Raw genomic sequence first — 19,787 nt, forward strand, 5'->3', positions numbered from 1 at the left:
TGGAAACTCACGAGCCTCATTGTTTCTTAGAGTGGACCCTGACCTTGAGGGGTCTCTCTCGTTGCAGGGGTGAACAGCCTTTGTCAGTCTCTCAGTGCCAACCCTCTGACTGCCTCTACCCTCACCCACCTGGACCTCTCAGGGAATGCTCTCCGTGGAGATGACCTGTCGGTAAGTTTTCCTCTCCTCTCTAAGGGGGCCGTCTTCAGGAAGCCTGCGATCCATCGATCGATTGATCGCTTCTAACCCTACTGTCCAGCTTGTTCCTCTTCCACACTCTTATCACCACACTGGAAAGTCATGCTAAAAGCTTGTGAAATGGTGTGACAACTCCGGAGCCTGCCTTAATTAAATGTAGCCTGTCGTCTTAATCAAGTTGCATTTCCACTTCATGGTGCTGAGGTTCACATCCTTTTTGGAAATAGTTTCATCATCCAATAGCGTTGTTGGGATACTGGTGCTGTTTGTTAGTTTTGAGAGAAGCTGTCAGTCTACAACCCACTATGTATCAGAACGCTGGCCTCTACCTCAAGGTGATTGTCCTAACCCAGTCTCTTCAGTGTTGAGATGGAGGGTACAAGCCAGGCGCCCAGCTTTTGTTTATTTATGTCGCTAACTAAAGGGGCATTGGGATAACTCTAGTCACCGACTATTCCATAAATAAAAGTAATCAGGAGCTACTCGTTAGAGTTTGATTTTGAAGGCCAAAATAAAAATAGATAGATAGATGGATGGATGGATGGATAGATAGACAGATAGATGGATAAAGTTCCCCTCAATTCTAACAGTATGTTTTATGCACTTGAATAGAAATATAAATGTTTGACAGATCTTCCTGTTGTGTGTGGGGTTAGTTATGAGTTCATTACATGGTAAAGGGTCCCTTCTGGTCACCATGCTGGAGTTTACTTTTGGCAACAGGGCATGCAGACCATGGGTGTTTGGAAAGGGCCTTCGTTTGTATACTACTACTCCACAGAGATGAGAGACACTGGAATTTGTTCTCATTTCATTGTTTTACTTTACCTAGAAGGCGGGGAATGTGAAAGGAAAGCTTTGTGTGGATGTGCTTATTTAACTGAGCTCCCTCCCCTCCCACTTGCAATCATTTTAACAGAGCTTGTTTCCTACTGCCTCTTGACTTCCATTTGTCATTCTGGTGTCCACTTCCGTAATGATCCTCAAACCTGCTTCCTCCCAAGATAAAGCAAGGAGCTCCATGGGAAGGACCACAGCCTTCATGGTGGCACCGTGGAGGGTAAATGAGGTGGAACGCTGGGTGTGACAGCACATTCCTAGTACTCAAGAGGCTGAGACAGGGGGATTGCAATGAGATTGAGGTTAGCCTGGGCCACAAAGTGAGTTCCAGGCCACCCTGAGTTACAGAGTAAAACCCAGTCTCGGAAAATAAAATAGGGGCTGCAGAGATGGCTCAGTGGTTAGAGTGCTCACTACTCTGGCAGAGGACCTGGGTTCAAATTTCAGCACCCACACGGCAGCTCACAGCCACCTATAACACTAGTTCCAGGGGGTCGGATGCCCTCTTCTTATCTCTGTGGGTCCCTGTGTGCATGGATATGTTACATATGCATACACTTATGTGCATATACACATATATACACTCATGTGCATACACACATTTATACACTCGTGTACATACACACATACATACACTCATGTGCATACTCATAATATAAATGAGTAAATATTTTAAAATAAAATAAATGAAACAAAAGCAAAGGCAAACAGGAAGAAGAGGCTGGGGTTAAATAATAAGACTCATCTGTAATAGGAACATGAATAAAGACCTCAGACAACAAAATAGCTCCGTGTTTCCTGGTCCAGGGGTACAGCTTGTTCCAGTTTGCCTCTGGGTACAGGGGAGTGCAGTGAAGGGGCTGAGTGAACGTGGGCTCCCAGCCAGGGACACACCAAGGTTCTAGAGTCCTCAGCAGGTGCAAAGACTCATGGCTTTCTGCTTTCTGGGAAAGCCACGTGTAAAGGGCCCCGTCACTACTTCAGGGAGGAAGAGCTCCCCCACCTGGTAGAAGGAAGCAAAACCACACCAAAATAAAATGGCCTTAAGGAAGGAAGGTCAGAGGCAGAGCCAGGGGGATTTCATGTAAAGGAAGGCAAGATGTTTCTGCTAAACCAGACCTTGCCACCATGTAATCCTTCTGGGCCTCTGGTTAGTCCAGCGTCTGCAGTCTTGTTCTGTGTTCTTTTGAACTCCTGGCTGCAGAGGAATTTTCTGAAGTACCGTAGAGTCACACTGCAGCATTTAGTGAGTGTTAGCTCAGGAATGAGCCTCTGTAGCATCAGCTTCACCCAGTGGAGCAGAGGAGAAGTCAAGGTTGTCACCTGGGTCGGGAAACTTAACTCTGGCTCCTGTTTACACTGGAAATTAAGGACATCAAAGGGATTTATTTCATTGTTTTCATGCCCATGCACGGTTGTAGGAGGTCAGGAAATTTTGGGCATTGTGGTGTCCCCAAACAAGAAATTCTAGCAGTAGTTGAATTTTGAGTTCTTTTGGTTTTGTTTTCCTAATAGTTTCCTCAGAACAATCTTGTTAGAGTTTTAGAAGTCCCTAAAGATGGAAAAATCATTATACTGGGGAGAAGAGAACATAGTCTGAGACCATCCACGGCTCAAATTCAAACAGCACTTTTCTTAACACTTTGAGTGACTCGAATTTTGATAGGGTGACTTCAGCCCAGGTGCTGTTTCAGACTAAGGAGTTAAAGTCAATTAGCCGTGCTCAGATTACGCAATAAAGATTGAACTAATCAAGCAAACAGCCACGTGTAAATGAGGGGTGTATGGCGTAAGATTCCTCGTGGCCGTAGTTTTTTGCCTGTGTAGTTTCTCTAAGTGCCCCTTGGGTTTTCGCTCCTAAGGAAGGGGATAGGATAACAACAAGTCTGCAAACGTTCTGAGGAGCAGTCAAGAAGGTCAGGGGCGCGTGGCTGACTGTATTGACATCAGCTTGCATGGCGGTGTCTTTCTAGAGCCTAACATCACTCTTCTGTTTCTTTCCAGCACATGTACAATTTTTTGGCGCAGCCCAACACCATTGTTCATCTGGATTTATCTAATACAGAATGTTCTCTGGACATGGTAATGCCTCAGTCTGCCACTCGGGCTCTCAGCATGCCTCCTTGATGCACCCTGTCTCTTTAGTGAAATATTCTCACGGACCTAGAATTATGTGGAAATGATAACTTCCGTTTCTTCCTCAGGTGTGTAGTGCTCTTCTCCGGGGGTGCCTTCAGTGTCTCGCTGTGCTCAATCTCTCCAGATCGGTCTTCTCTCACAGGTACGGCTGTCTCCTGCTGCCAAGGCTGTCTTAGAGTCTCTTCTTCTGGGAAGAGGTGTGAGGATACTGAATGTAGAGTGAGTGATGGGAAGAGAATTTGTTGTTGTTGTTTGAGACAGAGTTTCACGCTATAGCCTGGCTTCAAACTCAGGCCAATATTCCTGCCTTGGCCTCCCAAGAGCCTGGATTACAGCCTTGTAGACCATCCTACCTGGCTTGGGAACTAAATGTTGTACATGAAAAATGGTCTCAAATCGGGCTGGAGAGATGGCTCAGAGGTTAAGAGCACTGCTTGTTCTTCCAAAGGTCCTGAGTTCAATTCCCAGCAACCACATGGTGGCTCACAACCATCTGTAATGAGATCTGGTGCCCTCTTCTGGCCTGCAGGCGTACATGCAGACAGAACACTGTATACATAATAAATAAATAAATCTTTAAAAAAAAAAAAAAAAAAAAAAAGAAAAATGGTCTCAAATCATAGCTGTAAGTTTTGGGCCTTGAAAGTTAAAGATTTTTGTTGTTGTTGTTGCTGTGTTGTTTAAAAACAAAGTTAAGGGCCTTTTCTACAACACTAGCCTGCTTATGTGAACTGTATATATGTGAATGGATTCACATATGTGGACAGGTACTCTTCTTAATATAGTAAAACCCCTTTTAAAAATGTCTACATCTTCTTCTCAGTGAGGAGGTTAGAAGTAACTGTGAACAACCTCTGAGAACAAAGAAGAACGGTCACTCTGGGGCTCCTGGTTGTGTTTGTGGGAGGGGACGGCTAATTATAGCATCTCAGTTCTTAAATCTCAGTTCCAGACTTACACCTGCTGACACAGTGCATTAGAAGCAGCAAGGATTCGTAAACATTGGCCACTTAGCAAGGAGTGAGTGATGAAGAGCACGTGTGCCTCACAGGTGCAGCTTCCATGGCCATTCTGTGCATTAGTCAGGTTCAACTCTCACCGTGCAGGATCATGAAGACATGGCATCGATTGTATTTTACACGTTATACTCTTTAATGATCTGCAGAACCGCCTAATAGTAGTGCTTTCTCCATATTTACTAGCTAATCTTTTTAAAGCTTTATATATTCAAGAGAATAACTTGACTTATTTGGAAAATTCAGCTTGGTGGCATGCTTTATTCTATATTATGCCTTGCCAACATGTCAATATATATTTCCAAATACTTTGGGTCCATTATTCAAGAGTGATATGGACATTTCCCATATGGTGGCACATGGCCGTATTCCTAGATGGTGGAGGCAGGAGAGTTGAGAGTTCAAGGTGATCCTCAGTCACATGGTGAGTTTGAGAATAGCCAAGACTACATAGGCCCCTGTCTCAAACAAGCAAACAGAACAAAACAGAGAGAGGGAGATAATCCTTTACATACCAAAAATATACTTCCAATTCCTCAATAGAGTGTAGTTAGAGAATGTCGAAGTCTGGGAGACAGCATGGTGAGAGAGTGTTCATCCGGGCTGTCCTGTCTTATATGTTTAGAGGCTGGTCACGAAGCCTCACTTTGACAGACCTGTAATTGACTGAGGAACTGAATTACAGGATGACAGCTCCGCTTATAAAGGTTTTTGTATAATCAGCTCTTTTGAGTTCAGTCGCTGTGAATTTTGTCATGACTGGTCCTCAGTGGCGCTGTTCTTTGCATGTAACAGAACGGTGCTAACACATTGTCTTGTCATCAGGATGAAAGATTATGATTAAACCGTTAATACTCGGCACCTTGCTTGGATAGACTCCTGGAAAGCCCTTGGTTAATCTGTTAAAATTAGTGAGTTTGTACTGAGGCATAGATTGTTAGCCAGGCTCGTCAGATTTTGTTCACAAATGATTTCGTAGTTCTGAGTGCCCCATGTGGGCTGACCATTGTCACCTTCAGCCTGGGAGGAAGCATCCTTTATCTGGAAGATGTAACAGAGGACAGGAGGGGCCTGTCAGTGCGTGCCCTGGCTCAGAAAGCTGCTTTCTGGGAGTCACATCGGGTCCTTTCGCATTCCACTGGTCGCAGAGGCTCACAGGGCGAAGCCACCTGTCACTGGAGTGGTAACAGGTCACTGTCTCTTATAAAGGGAAGTGAATATTAGGGAATGTTCAAACAACCCCAAAGCAGGGGAACAGGAATAGAAGGATTTCAAAACAGCAATGTAAACCGCATTTACTTACCACAAAATAAATAGAACTGTACAAGCTGACAGACTCTATCACCTGGAAACAGCTCTCTGGAATACCTGACCAGAATCCTGCTGATTCCTAGTTGGTTTTTTTCTCTTCTCAGGTAAAGATTTTGTGGCTTACATTTTCCTTCCCAAAGAGCTGGAGATCGTCATGTTTTTAAGACGTTGCTTTTAAAGCTCTCAAGTATCACAGGTTTTGAAAGACCTCTCTCTGCACACGCTAAATGCTGTTGCATATTATGTGGTGGACCTAGCCCCCTGAGGTGCCCGCTGCCCTCTGTATGACTCGCAGTCCTCTAAGTGGCATCATGGGCTTCAGCGAAGTGCTTCATGCTGCTGAGTCGTTCCCAATTCTTAGCGAGTGGAGTGAGCTAAGCCTGCACTTCCCACTGTGGGTGCTTGAGGCTTGTTCCTTTGCAAATCATTACAGTACGGGTTTGACTCAGCAGTATGGCCTGATCCAGTTTTGACTGGTGTAGCACGAGGAAGCACTATCCAGTCACTTCATTTTCTGCTTGTCTTTATTCTAATGTTTGGCCGAAGTGATGAGGTTTACCGTGTGAATGTAGTGGACAAGTGGGCTATTGGTCCTGCAGCCTTGGTGCTGTTTAGTTGAGCTGTTCCTCGGTTCCACATCAGGTCACCATCTCATGGAGTCTCCCCGTCTGGCCAGCATTGGGTGCATAGTAAGACGATTTCAAAACAAAACTGGCTGTGGGGATGTATTCCTATCACCCCAGCGTTTGGGAGGTGGAGACAGGAGCTGAGGAGTTTGGGGTTATCTTTAGCTATATAGTAAATTTAAGAGCAGTCTGGGTTGCCTGAGACTGTCTCGAAACACAGTGCTGGCTCTGTGACTCAGTGGTAGAGGGCTTACTTCTAGTGCATGGAGTCATAGGTTCAGTGTCCGGTACAGTGAAAAACCAAGAGCACACAAGCAAATGAACTGTCGCTAGGCACTAGGCACACTGCCCAGTGCAGCTTCAGTGCGCCCCACAGCTGCCGTCCAGTGGCGAAGGTCCCCACCCTGATGAGCAACACATAATTCTAACCTCCTATTTGAATGTTTCTTGAAGATCAGTGGGCCAAAATGCAGTGAGTTTATTAGATACCAAAACTAGGAATAAATTGTTTCGTGGGTTGGATGGCCTTAAGTTAGCATTTAGACACTTGTTTCCTCTTTGAAGTTCTGCTGGAGTGATGGCTGACTGTGGATCTCACATCTGCATACCCAATAAGCAGGATGGATAGAATATAAGCACCCGTTTGATGCTTGTGTTTTGTTTTCTGTCTTTTTCTCAGGAAAGGAAAGGAAGTCCCCCCGTCTTTCAAGCAGTTTTTCAGCAGTTCTCTGGCTTTGATGCAAATCAATCTTTCAGGCACGAAGCTGGCTCCTGAGCCCTTGAAGTGAGTGATTCATTTGTTGTCTCTAGAGCTTTTTTTTTTATTAAGAAATTTTTTATTCATTTTACATACCAACTACAGATTCCCCTCTCTTCCCTCCTCTCGTCCCCCAACCTTCTCCCCCCAAACCAATCCTCCATTCCCTCCTCCGACAAGGTAAGGCCTCCCGTCTCTAGAGCTTTTAAAGTTACATTTGTGACTATGAATGTGCTGAAGGAAGGAAGGTGGAACAGGCCCGTGAGAAAGCCTTCTGAGGCAGGAGAGTGACTTGCAGGTTGACAGTAAATGGCGCACAATGGATGTTGCTGTATCTCCTGTTACTGTCTTTCTGTGGCTTTTGGCCTTCTGTAAACGCTGTCACGGAAAAAAGTTGAGTCCCAGGCATGTGCAGAAATAACACAGTGAACCCCATTCGTGTGTAACTACTGTGCAAAAGTGAGGGAAGTTTGAGATCGTATCCCAGGTACCACTGTCCTTTTAAACCTCTGTCCAGCCCATTTGGGACATTCATACGTGCACACATGTTTGTGAATAGAAAAAGAGAACTGACAACTATGCCCTCTTTTTTCACTTGGACAATGTCCACACACACACACACACACACACACACACACACACACACACACACCCCTCATGCTCGGTTGCTGGTGGCTTGTAGAAACAGCTGTCAGGATTAGTGGTCTACAGATACTCTTTTATAGTTTAATAATACTGTTGACACACTCACTCAGCCAATACTTATTTCGAACTTACCACGTGCTTAGTCCTCTTTGCTCATAGAGTAGATTAGGAGACGGCACATTCAGAATGGTTTGGGTGTACACAGTGCTTGCTTCTTCAAGTACGGCTGACCCTTGTACATGTAGACTAGCTGTCCATTGACGACTGTGGAGTTCTCACTGTGTGCGCGAGGCCCGAGAATTGCTGGAAGGACAAATCCTCAGGAACCTGGCATGAGTTCCTTTTTGTCCCACATTCCCTTTGCCCTCTCATCCTCTGGGGCAGAGGTCCTTTCCCTGGGTGGAGGTCCTTTCTCTAGGATCATTGGGAACAGGTGTCACTCCAGGTAGGAAATGCCTGGTAGGAGATGTTTAGTGTGCACTGTCTGCCTTGAGTCCTGGTCAGTTTCAGGTTGTCTGTTTCCTTCCTGCTGCTCAAGTTAGAGTTCATCATGAGGTCTGATTGAGGACTTTTATTCATTTTGTGGAATTTATTTTGTAATTGTGTTTTTTCTCTTGTTTTTACATTTGTCTATTTAGTGTGTATGCGTGTGTCTGAGTATACCATGGCATGTGTGTAGAGGTCAGAGGACAACTTGCAGGAACTGGTTCTGTCTATCACCAGTGTGACTGGGGTTGAACTCAGGTCATCAGGCCTCGTAGCAGGTGCCTTTTCCCACTGAGCCTCCATTCTGTAGATTTCAGAGCTGCTGTGCCAGCGCGCTCAACTGTGTTGGACTTCACAGGACTGACTTGTAGCCATGCAATCTGCTTTTGAGTTTTGATATCTGGGCAGTGAATCCAGTCCCCTCAATTTTGTGGATGAGAGATAACATCTGCTCTGACCTGCAATTGGCTGGACTGCCAGGATCCTAGACACAGCCATAGACATGTAGCTCCCTATCTCCAGGGCGTCTGTATCCTTACCTGCACATTCTGTTAGGTGACTTAATAAAGTCATCTAGCTCTCGTTTCATCCTCTGGAATACTGTGGGGCCAGACTCCCTCACTGTTTGTTCCTTGGGGAAAGCCAGCCTCACTCTGCTATGCTAATAACAATCACCTAATAATATTTTAACGATCGTTAAAGCTGTTCTCAAGCAGATGCAGGTGGGACTTTATCTGCAATGAACAAAATTTGATTTCAATATGCAATTAGGTAGGCTGTGGGTTTATTTGCATAGGAATGGCAGTGTTTTCAAGGCTTGCATTTCTGATGGAGTCACCTCCTGTCAGACAGAAGAATGCACAAGTGTCACGTGCCCACCGTTGTCAGACACAGAATGCAGTTGGCATTTTCAAAAAGTGAGAGGGTGCTTGGTGTCTGACCTGTGTTTCAGAAAATGTGTTCGTTTTCCAGGCTTTATTCAGTGTGCTTGCTGTATGGTGTGTGTGTGTGTGTGTGTGTGTGTGTGTGTGTGTGTGTGTGCGCACACGTGATGCATATTGCTGTTCTTCATGTGAAGTTATGCTTAATTTGTGTGTTTCCTTTCTTCAGGGCACTGCTCTTGGGCCTGGCCTGCAATCATAGCTTGAAGGGGGTTTCTCTGGACCTCAGCAACTGTGAGGTAAGACCACCCCGACAGCACACTGGAATAGATCACAGCCTCAAAATTGTTTTTGCATTCTCCCTGGGAAAGTGTGATACTGTGATTCCATAGAGAGAAATGAAGTGGAAAAGCACATTATACAAGTGTCACATGTTCTGTGTTTTGCAATTTTATCTACAAGTCACCACAGAACACCTTTCCAATTACCTTCGAGGATGCTTTTAATGACTTTCCCCGCATTCTTAGTGCCTGTTGCCTGAGTGTTTTATGATGAATCCCCATGATATAAAACCATAAAGTAGCTTCACCGTCATGAAATAGAGTGTACCACATTGCTTTCAGGGGACGAATATGTAGAGCTGAATTTGGATTTGTAGGATGTAAAACAGAATGGCTATCTTCTTATTAACTCTTTTTTAATATCTTAGTTTAAGACAGGAGCATTAAAGCATCTCTTGAAATTGTACAGCAGCTCTGAACACTTCCAATGGAAGAGCCGTCAAAGAAGAGCTGAGACTAAAGGCTTGTGTGTGTTAGAGGACACTTAGACTTTCCTTATCTGGAAACTGTCAGCTCATGTGGAGATTAGTAAGGCAATCCCAGGTGCAGACACTGTTCTGAGTCTGGCTTTGCCCAGTGTGTCCTCCCCATCTCTTCTTCCTGGCTGTCTGCGGTCCTGTTTGTACCTTTAGGCTAAGGTCCCCACGAGCCCCCTCCTCAAGGCCACCCTCTTTGAGGACCTAGGTCAAAACCAGTCTTCCTTATAAGTCCATCAGACTGTGTCATCCTAGGTGGACTGGCTGATGTATTAGTATTTGGCTCATTCCTGTGGCAAATGTCTGACAAAGGGAACTGAGGAAGACAGGTTGATTTTGGCTCACTCTTCAAGGCTGCAGTCCATCATCTCAGGAAGGCAAGGTGCGGAGAACCAAGCAGCTGTGACCCTGGTGCCATAGCCAGGAAGCAGAGAGCAATGGATGCTGGTGCTGTTTGTTTTATCTTTTTTTTATTAAATGCAGGACCTCCAGTTTATGGGCTGGTTCTGCCTACATCATGTGGGACTTCTTTCTGGGAATGCCCCCATAGGCATGCCCAGAACTGTGCCTCCTAGTTGGTTCCAGATCCAGTCTGGGTTGATAGTGTAGAGAGCTATCACTGATGACGTCACTGAACCTCTGGGTTTGTGCGAGATAGAAGTATTAGTGTTTTCCTAGGAAGATTGTAGCATGAATCTTAAAAGTTCTTATTAATAAAATCAAACCTGAGGCCAGTTATTGGGGTGATGCTGGAAGATCAGAGAAGCAGAACAACCACAGCTACCTCACCTCGCCAGTTCAGCTGATCCTGTTTCCTCAGACTGGAAGCCTCTGAGTCCTCATCCAGAATGAATCTCAGCTGAACTGCTGCTCGAAAGCCTAAAAGCTTAGCCAGCCAAATGCTTCTAGTTTCTGGTCTTCACGCCCTATATATCTTTCTGTTTTTGCCATCACTCTCTGGGATTAAAGGCGCGTGTCACCATGCCTGGCTGTTTCCAATGTGCCCTTGAACTCACAGAGATCCAGAGGGATTTTTACCTCTGGAATACTAGGATTAAAGGTGTGAGTGCCACCATTTTCTAGCCTTTGTATCTAGTGGCTGTTCTGTCTCTGACCCCAAATAAGTTTATTAGGGTGCACAATATTTTAGGGAACACAATACCACCACAGAAGATGTCACGAGATCTGAAGGAGCTCTATTTGGAAAAGTACCCCGAGTTGTCCTCTGTGGCTGTGTTCCCATCTGACTCACTGCCTATCATTCCTTGGTTGATATGCAGCACTCACACAATTATAAAATTGTGTTTGCTTTCCTAGCCAGGCTGTGGCTTTCTTCTGGAGGGTAATGTTTGTGTCATACTGATATAGTCTTCCTTACTGATTCACAAAATGCCAGGCACGAAGCCAACACTAGATACTGAATAAGATTTACATCCATATATGAAGAGTCTAGAAGTTGACAAGACTGAAATTGTTCATATGAATTATCAGTGTTACATTTTTCTTTAATTTTAGTGTGAAGGTCACTTTTGTGACCTATTAATCTTATTGCTTTGGAAAAGCAAAAACTCCACAAAAGTTAAAAACCAAAGAAAAACACTCTAGAATATTAATTTTGAGTAATGGAACTGTAATTCCAATCATTGGCCCGCTCTTTATAAAGACAGACGAGAAGTGGAAAGCAACTCCAGCAATATGAACGTTTTGCTTATTAACATTTTGCTAAGGGTGTGCCAGTAATAAAAACCATTTATCATGGGAATGGGCAGACGGGGTCTGCTAGGGGCCATTCTCTGAGGAACAGGAAGTTGGTGAGAGTACTGTAACCAAACACTGGCCAAACTGTATTAGCTGTGACTCAGCTGGGGCTTTTTCAGCCTGATACGAGACAGTCTGTCACCATGATCAAGCTGTGACAGGCGTGAGTGATCTGTTGGTCTCACGTACAGATGAGGAAATGGTGAAGTCTAACGTATTTGAAGCAGTCCAGCTCTCTGCTGGCACTGTGTTGATGCCAACATTGGCAATCACTAGAACATTAAATATGATTAGATATGTTCTTCTTAGCAATTTGAGACAGGACCTTGCTCAAAGACTACCAGGCGGACCTGGTTTAAAACTTGTTCTTAAATCTCTTCTTGTTTCTTGAAAATCTTTTGAAGGTAATATTAGATGACCCATATAAAATATTTTGATAGGTTAAAAATGTCAGACAGACCAGGTATGGTGGTACACTCCTGAAATCCAAGCATTAGGAGAGTGGAGGATACATTTGAGGGCAGGGGCATCACACAGTTTCTACAGCCATTTTTATAAAAGCCAACCTAACTACTGATAGGCCTTTGTGCTTGTAGTTTTCTTTTTATGACAATAGGAATCCTGATCAAATGATTCCTTTTGACAGTGGGATTGACCATTATTGTTATGATAATTTTATCTTAATTTCCATCTTTCATTTATGCGTTATAGGAAAATTTACGGTGCTAAGAAAGCAAGCCTTAGAGGTATCATAGTCCTGTGTTTATCCAGTTTCATAGCTGAAGTTCCAGGGCCAGTGACCATGCTTCCTGGTGATGTGTTACATTGCTGCTCATTAAACTTGGTGCAGCACAAAATTATTTTTCTAAGCTGTTACAGTATTTTGTTCTATACTTGCTTCTTAGAGCTAGATGTCCAAATATAGCTGGATTTCTTCACGACACAGAGTCTTGGAGTTACAAGATAATTGAGACACTTGCTGTTTCTTGGGTTTGACCATCAGTCTCCAGTTTTGGGTACTAAGACTTTATGCATTGCTCTAAGAAGGAAACTTAACATAGAAATATTATTTTACTATTAATCCTCTCTTTCTCCACCTTAGATGCAGCTTCCCTCAATCTTAGTATGCTAGTCAAAATCATGGAAGAATTCCACACTTAACTTTCTCCTCATGATCAGATAAATACAATTTTTAAAACAAGTTTTGAAAGACATGTTAAATTTTTGAGAGACAGGGTCTCTTGTAGACTAGCCAGTCTAAAAATTTGCTTTATAGCCGAGGATGACCTTGAACTATTAATCTCAAGGATTGGGACTGCAGGCATGTGTTATCACACCCGCGTCCCTATTCCATACATGCTTGAATGTTAGATTTGACTTTTCACTTAGAACTGTACTGTCTACAGTGCTCCACCTCCATAAGAGGACACTCAGGAAAGCAATGCAGTTAAATTGTTCAGTGACGTAGTAACACTTAATTGCTCTCTGGTTTCCTTTTTTTTTTTTTTTTTGACAGGTTCTTATATATCTCTAGATAGCTAGGACTCTATGTAGACCAGGTAGTCTGGCCTCAAGTTTGTAGCACTCCCTGTCCCCCATTGTTGGAAATGCGAGTATGTACCACCATTTTGCTTATTTTTCCTTATCTGTTGGTTATTGTTTGAGTCAAGGCCTCACTCTCTGACTAGAACCCACCATGTAGCACAATCTGGCTTCAAACTGACCATCTTTCTGCAGTAAGTTCCTGAGTGTGCCACTCCCATCCCCAGCTCCATCTTGCTTTCTTTTAAATAATGCCAGTGGGGGGGGATGCAAATGAGCATGATTTAAAAACCAGTTTTATATTCACATATGCACATGTGGCTCTAATTATGCAAATTCATTTAAAAGGATTTTCATTTACAGTCATGGAAAAGCTTTTACTGTTTTGGGAAAGCTTTAGCTTTAAGGGAATTTGGGGCACCTAATAACTTATAAATGTAATTGAATACTCTTGGTAACCGAAGATGAGTATTTTAATTTTTTGATTGTGTTGGAGGTGTCTGTGGACTTGACTGGTTAGGCAGTGTGTTGAGGGCTTTGCCTTTATTCTTGTTCTGCCTGCTGCTGATAACGCTTTTTGTCTTTTTCCTCCCTGGGCTTCCCGTAGCTTGGCCACTGTGTAAGTACTTCACGCCTCAATAACTTAGGATGTGTACAACTAGTTCACTGTTCTTAAGCATTGGAAAAACATACTAGGTGTGTCTATTCTACAAGTATATCACTAAAAATAGTTCCAAGATGAACAGAATCGATCACTACATGTCATTGGCATTTTCTGTTTCTGTGAATGGAATATTTCTTTTACTGCGCCTATAGTGATAGAGTGTAGCAATTTTCTTGTATAATTTTATTTCTATACAAGAGTCCTTGTCAGCACGTAGCATGTCAGAAAGGTCGAGGAACTTGGGCTTATCTTCTTAAATTTGCGCCTTTTCCATGCTCTGAATATCATGCTGTGTTTCCTGATGGCTTCTAATTGAGCTTTGGCATGTGTCAGGCAGGTCGCTTCAAGGGTTAACAAGGCTGTGGTTAGAGCAATGCATCTCAAGAGCTATGGATGGTGAAGAATCTGCCTTTTCTTCTTTTCTTTTGACTGTTAAAGTTGGCAGTCCCCAAGTGACACTTTCATAAAATATATTTAGAATTAATTCCTAGAAATATCTACAAAGACAAAATATACAAGCCCTCCATTTATGTTATTATATACAATAGGACTCCAGTTGCTACTAAGGGCTCTGAGGAATTTATATTTCATTTCTATGGTTCTGCTTCTTCCTCGAGATCGTTGGTGCACTGGTCCATGAGGGTGGAGGGAGCAGAGGAGGGGAACAGGGTTCAGACGGCTTTGGGTACAATGGAGACAGCCCTCTGGGAGAGGACTTCAATGAATCAGCTCAACTTTATTCTGGAGTAAAAGGAATCTATAGGATTGGGGAGCCTGGGGACAAACCCTAATTTGCATTAAGTGGCACAGTCCTATCCTAAGGCTTCCTGTGTGGCAGCAGGGTCTTATACAAAGCTCCTAGCACAGGTCTTAGTTACCATATGTGCAGCAGGGCAGCCTTCTAGCAGGCAAGTATGCCAAGGGTCACCCTAGAGAGAAATCAGGCATCCACGTTTAGAGACAGATTTCAGATAAGGTCAGTCCTCCAGGCCCAGGGACATTGTCCAGATAAGGGCAGGTAGAGAGCAGGAAATGCCACTGTGGGGGAGGAAGTCCTCATGCCACTGAGCTTTGGAAAAAGCTGCCAGGCCATGATGGACTGCAACCTCTGACTAACCAGCAAAGCCTCCCAACAAATTTCAACCTTATCGTAGACCAGATACCCACTGTTTATAGACAGGTATGAGCTTTCCCGTGGCTCTTGGAATAGCATAGTTCTGGGAACCTTTAGAGCTGCCAATGAGGAATGAAGAGATGGCTCAGTAGTTAAGAAACCCCATAGCCCTTGGGGATTGGAGGCCCTCTGCTGGTCTCTGAGAGTACCCAAGTGTGTGCTTGTGTGCTCGTATACACACACACACACACACACACACACACACACACACACGCACACTTAAAAAAATTAAAATAAAAACTACAAATCCTTAAAACCTCATGCTGAGAAACAAACAAACAAACAAACAAGGTTTGTATGGAGTTGCCATGGTGAGACAGGCTTGACAGGCCTTGGGGTAAAGCTGAAGAGTACCAGAAAATAACTAGCAAAGTGCAGCAGTTCCTCGGCAGCTTTGGAATCTGTATCTGAGACATCATCGACTGTGGGTCCAGAATATTTGGGGAAAATGGTGTCTACACTGAACAGATCCAGGCTGTTCTCCTCATCCCCAGTCCTTAAACAGTACTGCACAGAAACTCTTCACATGCCGTTGTTCAGGGTTGAGTGTTGGAAGTAACGTGGAGGTGAATTAATGTCAAGGGAGGGCATGTGTACCTCACGTGCAGCTCCCATGTGGTCTATGTGTAAAGGACGTGAGCATGGTGTCTACAGGAGTCCTGGGAACCAGCCCATCCCTGTGGACATGGTCACTGCAGAGTGAGAGGAACTAGGCAAACTCTCCCCTGTAGGGCTGGTCTCTGTTCCATGGGAGTAGGCAGATCAGTCTCTTTGAGAGGTCTTCCTCTGGGTGACTCTCACCCAAGGCACCTGACAAATTTGCTATCACCTTAAAAAGTAAAAAATAATGGAATATCCTTAAGTACTCCTGGACAAAGAGTGACCCCAGAGATCTGTGCTTAACAAACAGGAGTGCACAGCAGAGTTTGTAGGTTGGCTGCAGGCATCATAAAACTATTGTGTATGAACTAAGAAATGAGGATTCTTTAAATTCCTGTATCAGCTTGAACAATGAGAAAATGGTATCTCATAAGTTTAGTGTAGAAATGGATATAAATGCTATAAAAATGCTTCATGTTCCTGGGCATGTAGTAGGTTCCTAATAAATGATAACTGGTCTCTTCCAGTTAGATGATGAGTTTCCTGATGAGGAAGGGCTATGGGCACTTTGCATCATGTAGAAGAACTTATGGTAGTCCAGTGTTATCAGAGAATTAGAAAGATGTGAGTCCCGCATACTTGCTTTGACTTCATAGGGAAAGACTGAGGGGTGGGAGCTTGTCTCGTATGGCGGCTGCCTTGCTGCTCCCTGGGATGATGAGTCAAACCTTGGAAGCAGAAGCAATGGCTTGAAATGCTAGTGTTCTAGTGTCTGAAGGGATTCGCTTCATTTCCAGAATTTGAACAAAAGTTCTTGTGTACTGACATACATTGCCTTTTTGTTGTTGTTTTGGTTTGGTGTTTGGTGCTATAGGTTGAGCCCAGAGCCTTGAGCATGTGAGATAAGCTCCCTACCACTGAGCTGCATCCCCCAGCCCTCCACTGAGTAAAGTTACCTGCCTGTCCCCACTTTCCCCCCTTCTTTTTCTAAGAACTTTAGGATTTAAGGTTGGATCGTGTGGTGTCGCAAACAGTATCATTCCTTTACCACTGATAATAGCATCCTCCCTCTATTTGGAGCTGATAAACCTTTGCTTCTCCATGGCTTATTTTAAGCGTTCTGTAGTGATTTTTCAGTCTCTCCTGCAGCAGGAAGAGGACCTCACCTTGTGTTTGCTCTGTTTCTCTAGCTGAGGTCAGGAGGGGCTCAAGTGCTAGAAGGCTGCATCGCCGAAATCCACAACATCGTCAGCCTGGACATCTCCGACAACGGTAAGACACGAAAGAAACTAAAACGCTACTGGAACAAGCAAGGAACGGGAAAACGGCCCACTAGCCACAGCCCGATGTGCAAATTCTAAAACAAATCATAACATATCTTCTCTCCTGTGGTGAAGATCTGAATCCAGCAGTTTTAGCTTCTTGGTAGTCATAAAACTGTTTCCAAATTTTTACATAATTAGCTTCATTTCTGCTGCTTTAGTGACTGTTCTGATCCTGTTAAATTTGTATAGAAAACTTGTATAACAAGTTACCTAGCAGTGAGCAGTATGGTGGGAGAGGGGAAACCGTCCGCCGATATGATTTCTGGGTCCTGCTGACTTTGCATGGACACTGACTGTAGAGGAGGCTTAGGTAAGTCCTTGAAGAGACTGAGTTCACCCCTGTGAACCAATAGGCCCTGAAAAGAGGCCAGAGAGCTCCTCTGAGAAGAAAGGCTGAGGGTCAGGGGCACTGAGCTCAGCTCAGCAGGAATTCACTTCTCCGATTGTGTTTTAATGTGGTCTTTACTCTCCCTTCCAGGCTTAGAATCCGACCTGTCTACCCTAATAGTGTGGCTCAGTAAAAACAGATCCATACAGCACCTGGCGTTAGGCAAAAATTTTAATAATATGAAATCCAAGTAAGAGTTTTGAATTTTCTATATGACAATGATGAAAATAACCAGCCTCCTGACAGCTTTTGATTTGATTCCACTGTCCACATCTTTAAAATCTCTTTAGAAATCTGACGCCTGTGTTGGACAACTTGGTGCAGATGATCCAAGATGAAGACTCTGTGAGTATCACGTGACCCACTTGACTTGTTTCCTCTTTATGGTTGTTTCTATTGGATTGATGCGGATGGGCTTTCAGATAATTTACATGTTTTACATTTTATCAGTGTTTTAAAAATAGACTATGCCTTAGTAGAGTTTTGAATATATTTAAAATTCTATTCTCCTATTCACCAGGAAGATTAAAACCAAGAGCTTTTGCAAACATTGATTATTATTATTATTATTAATTTGTGGGTGTGCACTCAGTCAGAAGTACCACGGTGCGTGTCCTGAGGTCAGAGGGGGCCTCACAGGAGTCAGTTCTCCTCTTCCACTATGTGGGTCTTGGGGATTTTAGGTTGTGAGGCTTGGCGGCAGGGACTGTTACCCACTGGGTCATCTCACTGGCCCAGACTAAGAGATTGTCAAAGGTGTAAAGTAACTCTTCAGCATGTCTGCATCCTAACCAGCTAATCCATCAACCTGCAGATTATCTAGCTAGTTGTTTTTACCATGTATTATGCCAAGAAACATCATGTCTCAATTTGGACTTCACCTGGTAATTATACCAAATTTCAGGTACTAAGGAAGTTTGCTCTCATTTTCAGGGCTGCTTGGCCTCTGGTCACCTTCCTTGTGCTTTTATGCCTTTTTAGTTGCTTCTGAGCAAGACTTAGGTCAGAGTGAAGGTGATGAATTTCAGGTAGAATTCTATTGTGCGTGAGAAGGAAGCTATTTAACTGAAAGTAGAAGAACCGTCATGAATTCATTGGTTCGAGAGTGGTGCGCCTTACGTTACGTTCTATTGATGCTCCGTAAGACTTTGTCCTTCTCAAAGTCATATCCAGTCATGAAACATAGTTTCTAAAATTCAGATTCTTCTTGCCATTATGAAGAGCCACACTGTGGGTTTTTTCATGTTTCTTACATGAAACAGGTGAAGCATGTCACATTCTGAAAATACCATTTCCGCTTTTGAACTGAAACCAGGAAATGATAGAAAATCCTATGACATCTGTAAGCTGACTTCCCTAAGGCAGCTATGGGGCTGTGGGGTTCAGGTACCTCTGTCCTACTAGCCCTCTCTTCCCCTAAGATGTGAAAATTCTGTTTTCTTGATATTCTTACATGTAGCTGTAATTTCTAACCTGTGCTAAACAATGCGATTAATTATTGAATGGATTCTGCTGCTTTGCTGTGACCTCATCTGCTAAGAACCTCGGTATTCTGTTCCCCTTCTATTAGATTATTAAAGTCAAGGGTAAAATTGGAGTTTAATTCAAATTTTATACATTTATTTTGACTTTTTTCCACTCTGCTATACTAACATTTCAGATTTCCTGAGATTGGCCCAATTTTAAAAGGTTTGAGAACTTAATGTTACAAAATCATACTTAGTATTCATCCCCAAATGTGTCTTAGTAAGTAACTTAAGAAGTTTTTGAGTTTTTGAAGACTGTATATATTTCAAGTTCTGATTATTGCTTAAGGGTCTTCAAATTGTTTTTGTAGTTTTAGAGTTTCCCACTTAAAGATAATTTTGATATTTAAAAACGCACCTGAAAACACATTTGGAGATGACATATTTGCTATGTAAATGTGAATTCTGCCAAGTTGCAGATTTGATTAGAATGTTGATAATAACTCAATGATGAATAGCTTTTTTTATTTTTGTGTCACTGAAAATGATGTGGGTTTTTCAAAAGGCAATCAACTCCCCCTTTTTTAACTTATGAATCTGTAATATGCAAACCAATTTAAAGTGATTAGGAGTTGAGCCCCATGCACTCAAAAATTCCACAGAAAACTGATTCCGTTGGGCCTATTTTTGGTTTTGCATAAGTAAGAGTTGGACATTCAGAAGTAATCTCCTCCTCTGACACCTTGCCCTCTGTGGAACACGTTCCTTGGCAGCCCATGGGATATCTTAGTCACCCACAACTGCACGTGACACTTGGTGGGAAAACCCAGATTCCTGAGAGTCCCAGTGTCACCCTCCACCATAGGTGAAGGTGACTGCATCCAGATTCATGAGATGGTGACAGTGAGTGGCTAACAAGGCAGAGAATCTTTTCTGAAGAACTGCATAAAAACCCATGTGATCCACAGAATAGGATGAGTTTCCCCCAGGAGGGCCTGCAACCTGGAGACCGAGTCTAGATTAAGCATTAAGCATTCAGGTAGTACGGCTGTATAGAAAGAAGGGCGATGAATCGGGAGAACTGACCTTATAAATATGTATGCAGTTCAGACCCTCCTGTTCCCATTATGGCTCCACCCATTATTCTTCAGTGT

The 19,787-nt window shown here is 43.4% G+C and overlaps 1 protein-coding gene across 2 annotated transcripts in view; it reads left to right on the forward strand.

The window, feature by feature from the left end:
* The window catches only part of Carmil1 (capping protein regulator and myosin 1 linker 1), a 294,654-nt gene that overhangs the window by 192,778 nt on the left and 82,089 nt on the right, over positions 1-19,787 (forward strand). For both annotated transcript variants that reach the window (XM_059263261.1, XM_059263262.1), the window contains exons 13-20: positions 68-171; positions 3,043-3,120; positions 3,243-3,319; positions 6,810-6,914; positions 9,129-9,198; positions 16,645-16,726; positions 17,258-17,357; positions 17,458-17,512. In XM_059263261.1, the coding sequence (XP_059119244.1) occupies positions 68-171; positions 3,043-3,120; positions 3,243-3,319; positions 6,810-6,914; positions 9,129-9,198; positions 16,645-16,726; positions 17,258-17,357; positions 17,458-17,512 (671 nt within the window). The remainder of the gene's footprint in view (positions 1-67; positions 172-3,042; positions 3,121-3,242; positions 3,320-6,809; positions 6,915-9,128; positions 9,199-16,644; positions 16,727-17,257; positions 17,358-17,457; positions 17,513-19,787) is intronic.

Source organism: Peromyscus eremicus, chromosome 5, assembly GCF_949786415.1.
Source record: "Peromyscus eremicus chromosome 5, PerEre_H2_v1, whole genome shotgun sequence".
NCBI classification, from domain to species: Eukaryota; Metazoa; Chordata; class Mammalia; order Rodentia; family Cricetidae; genus Peromyscus; species Peromyscus eremicus.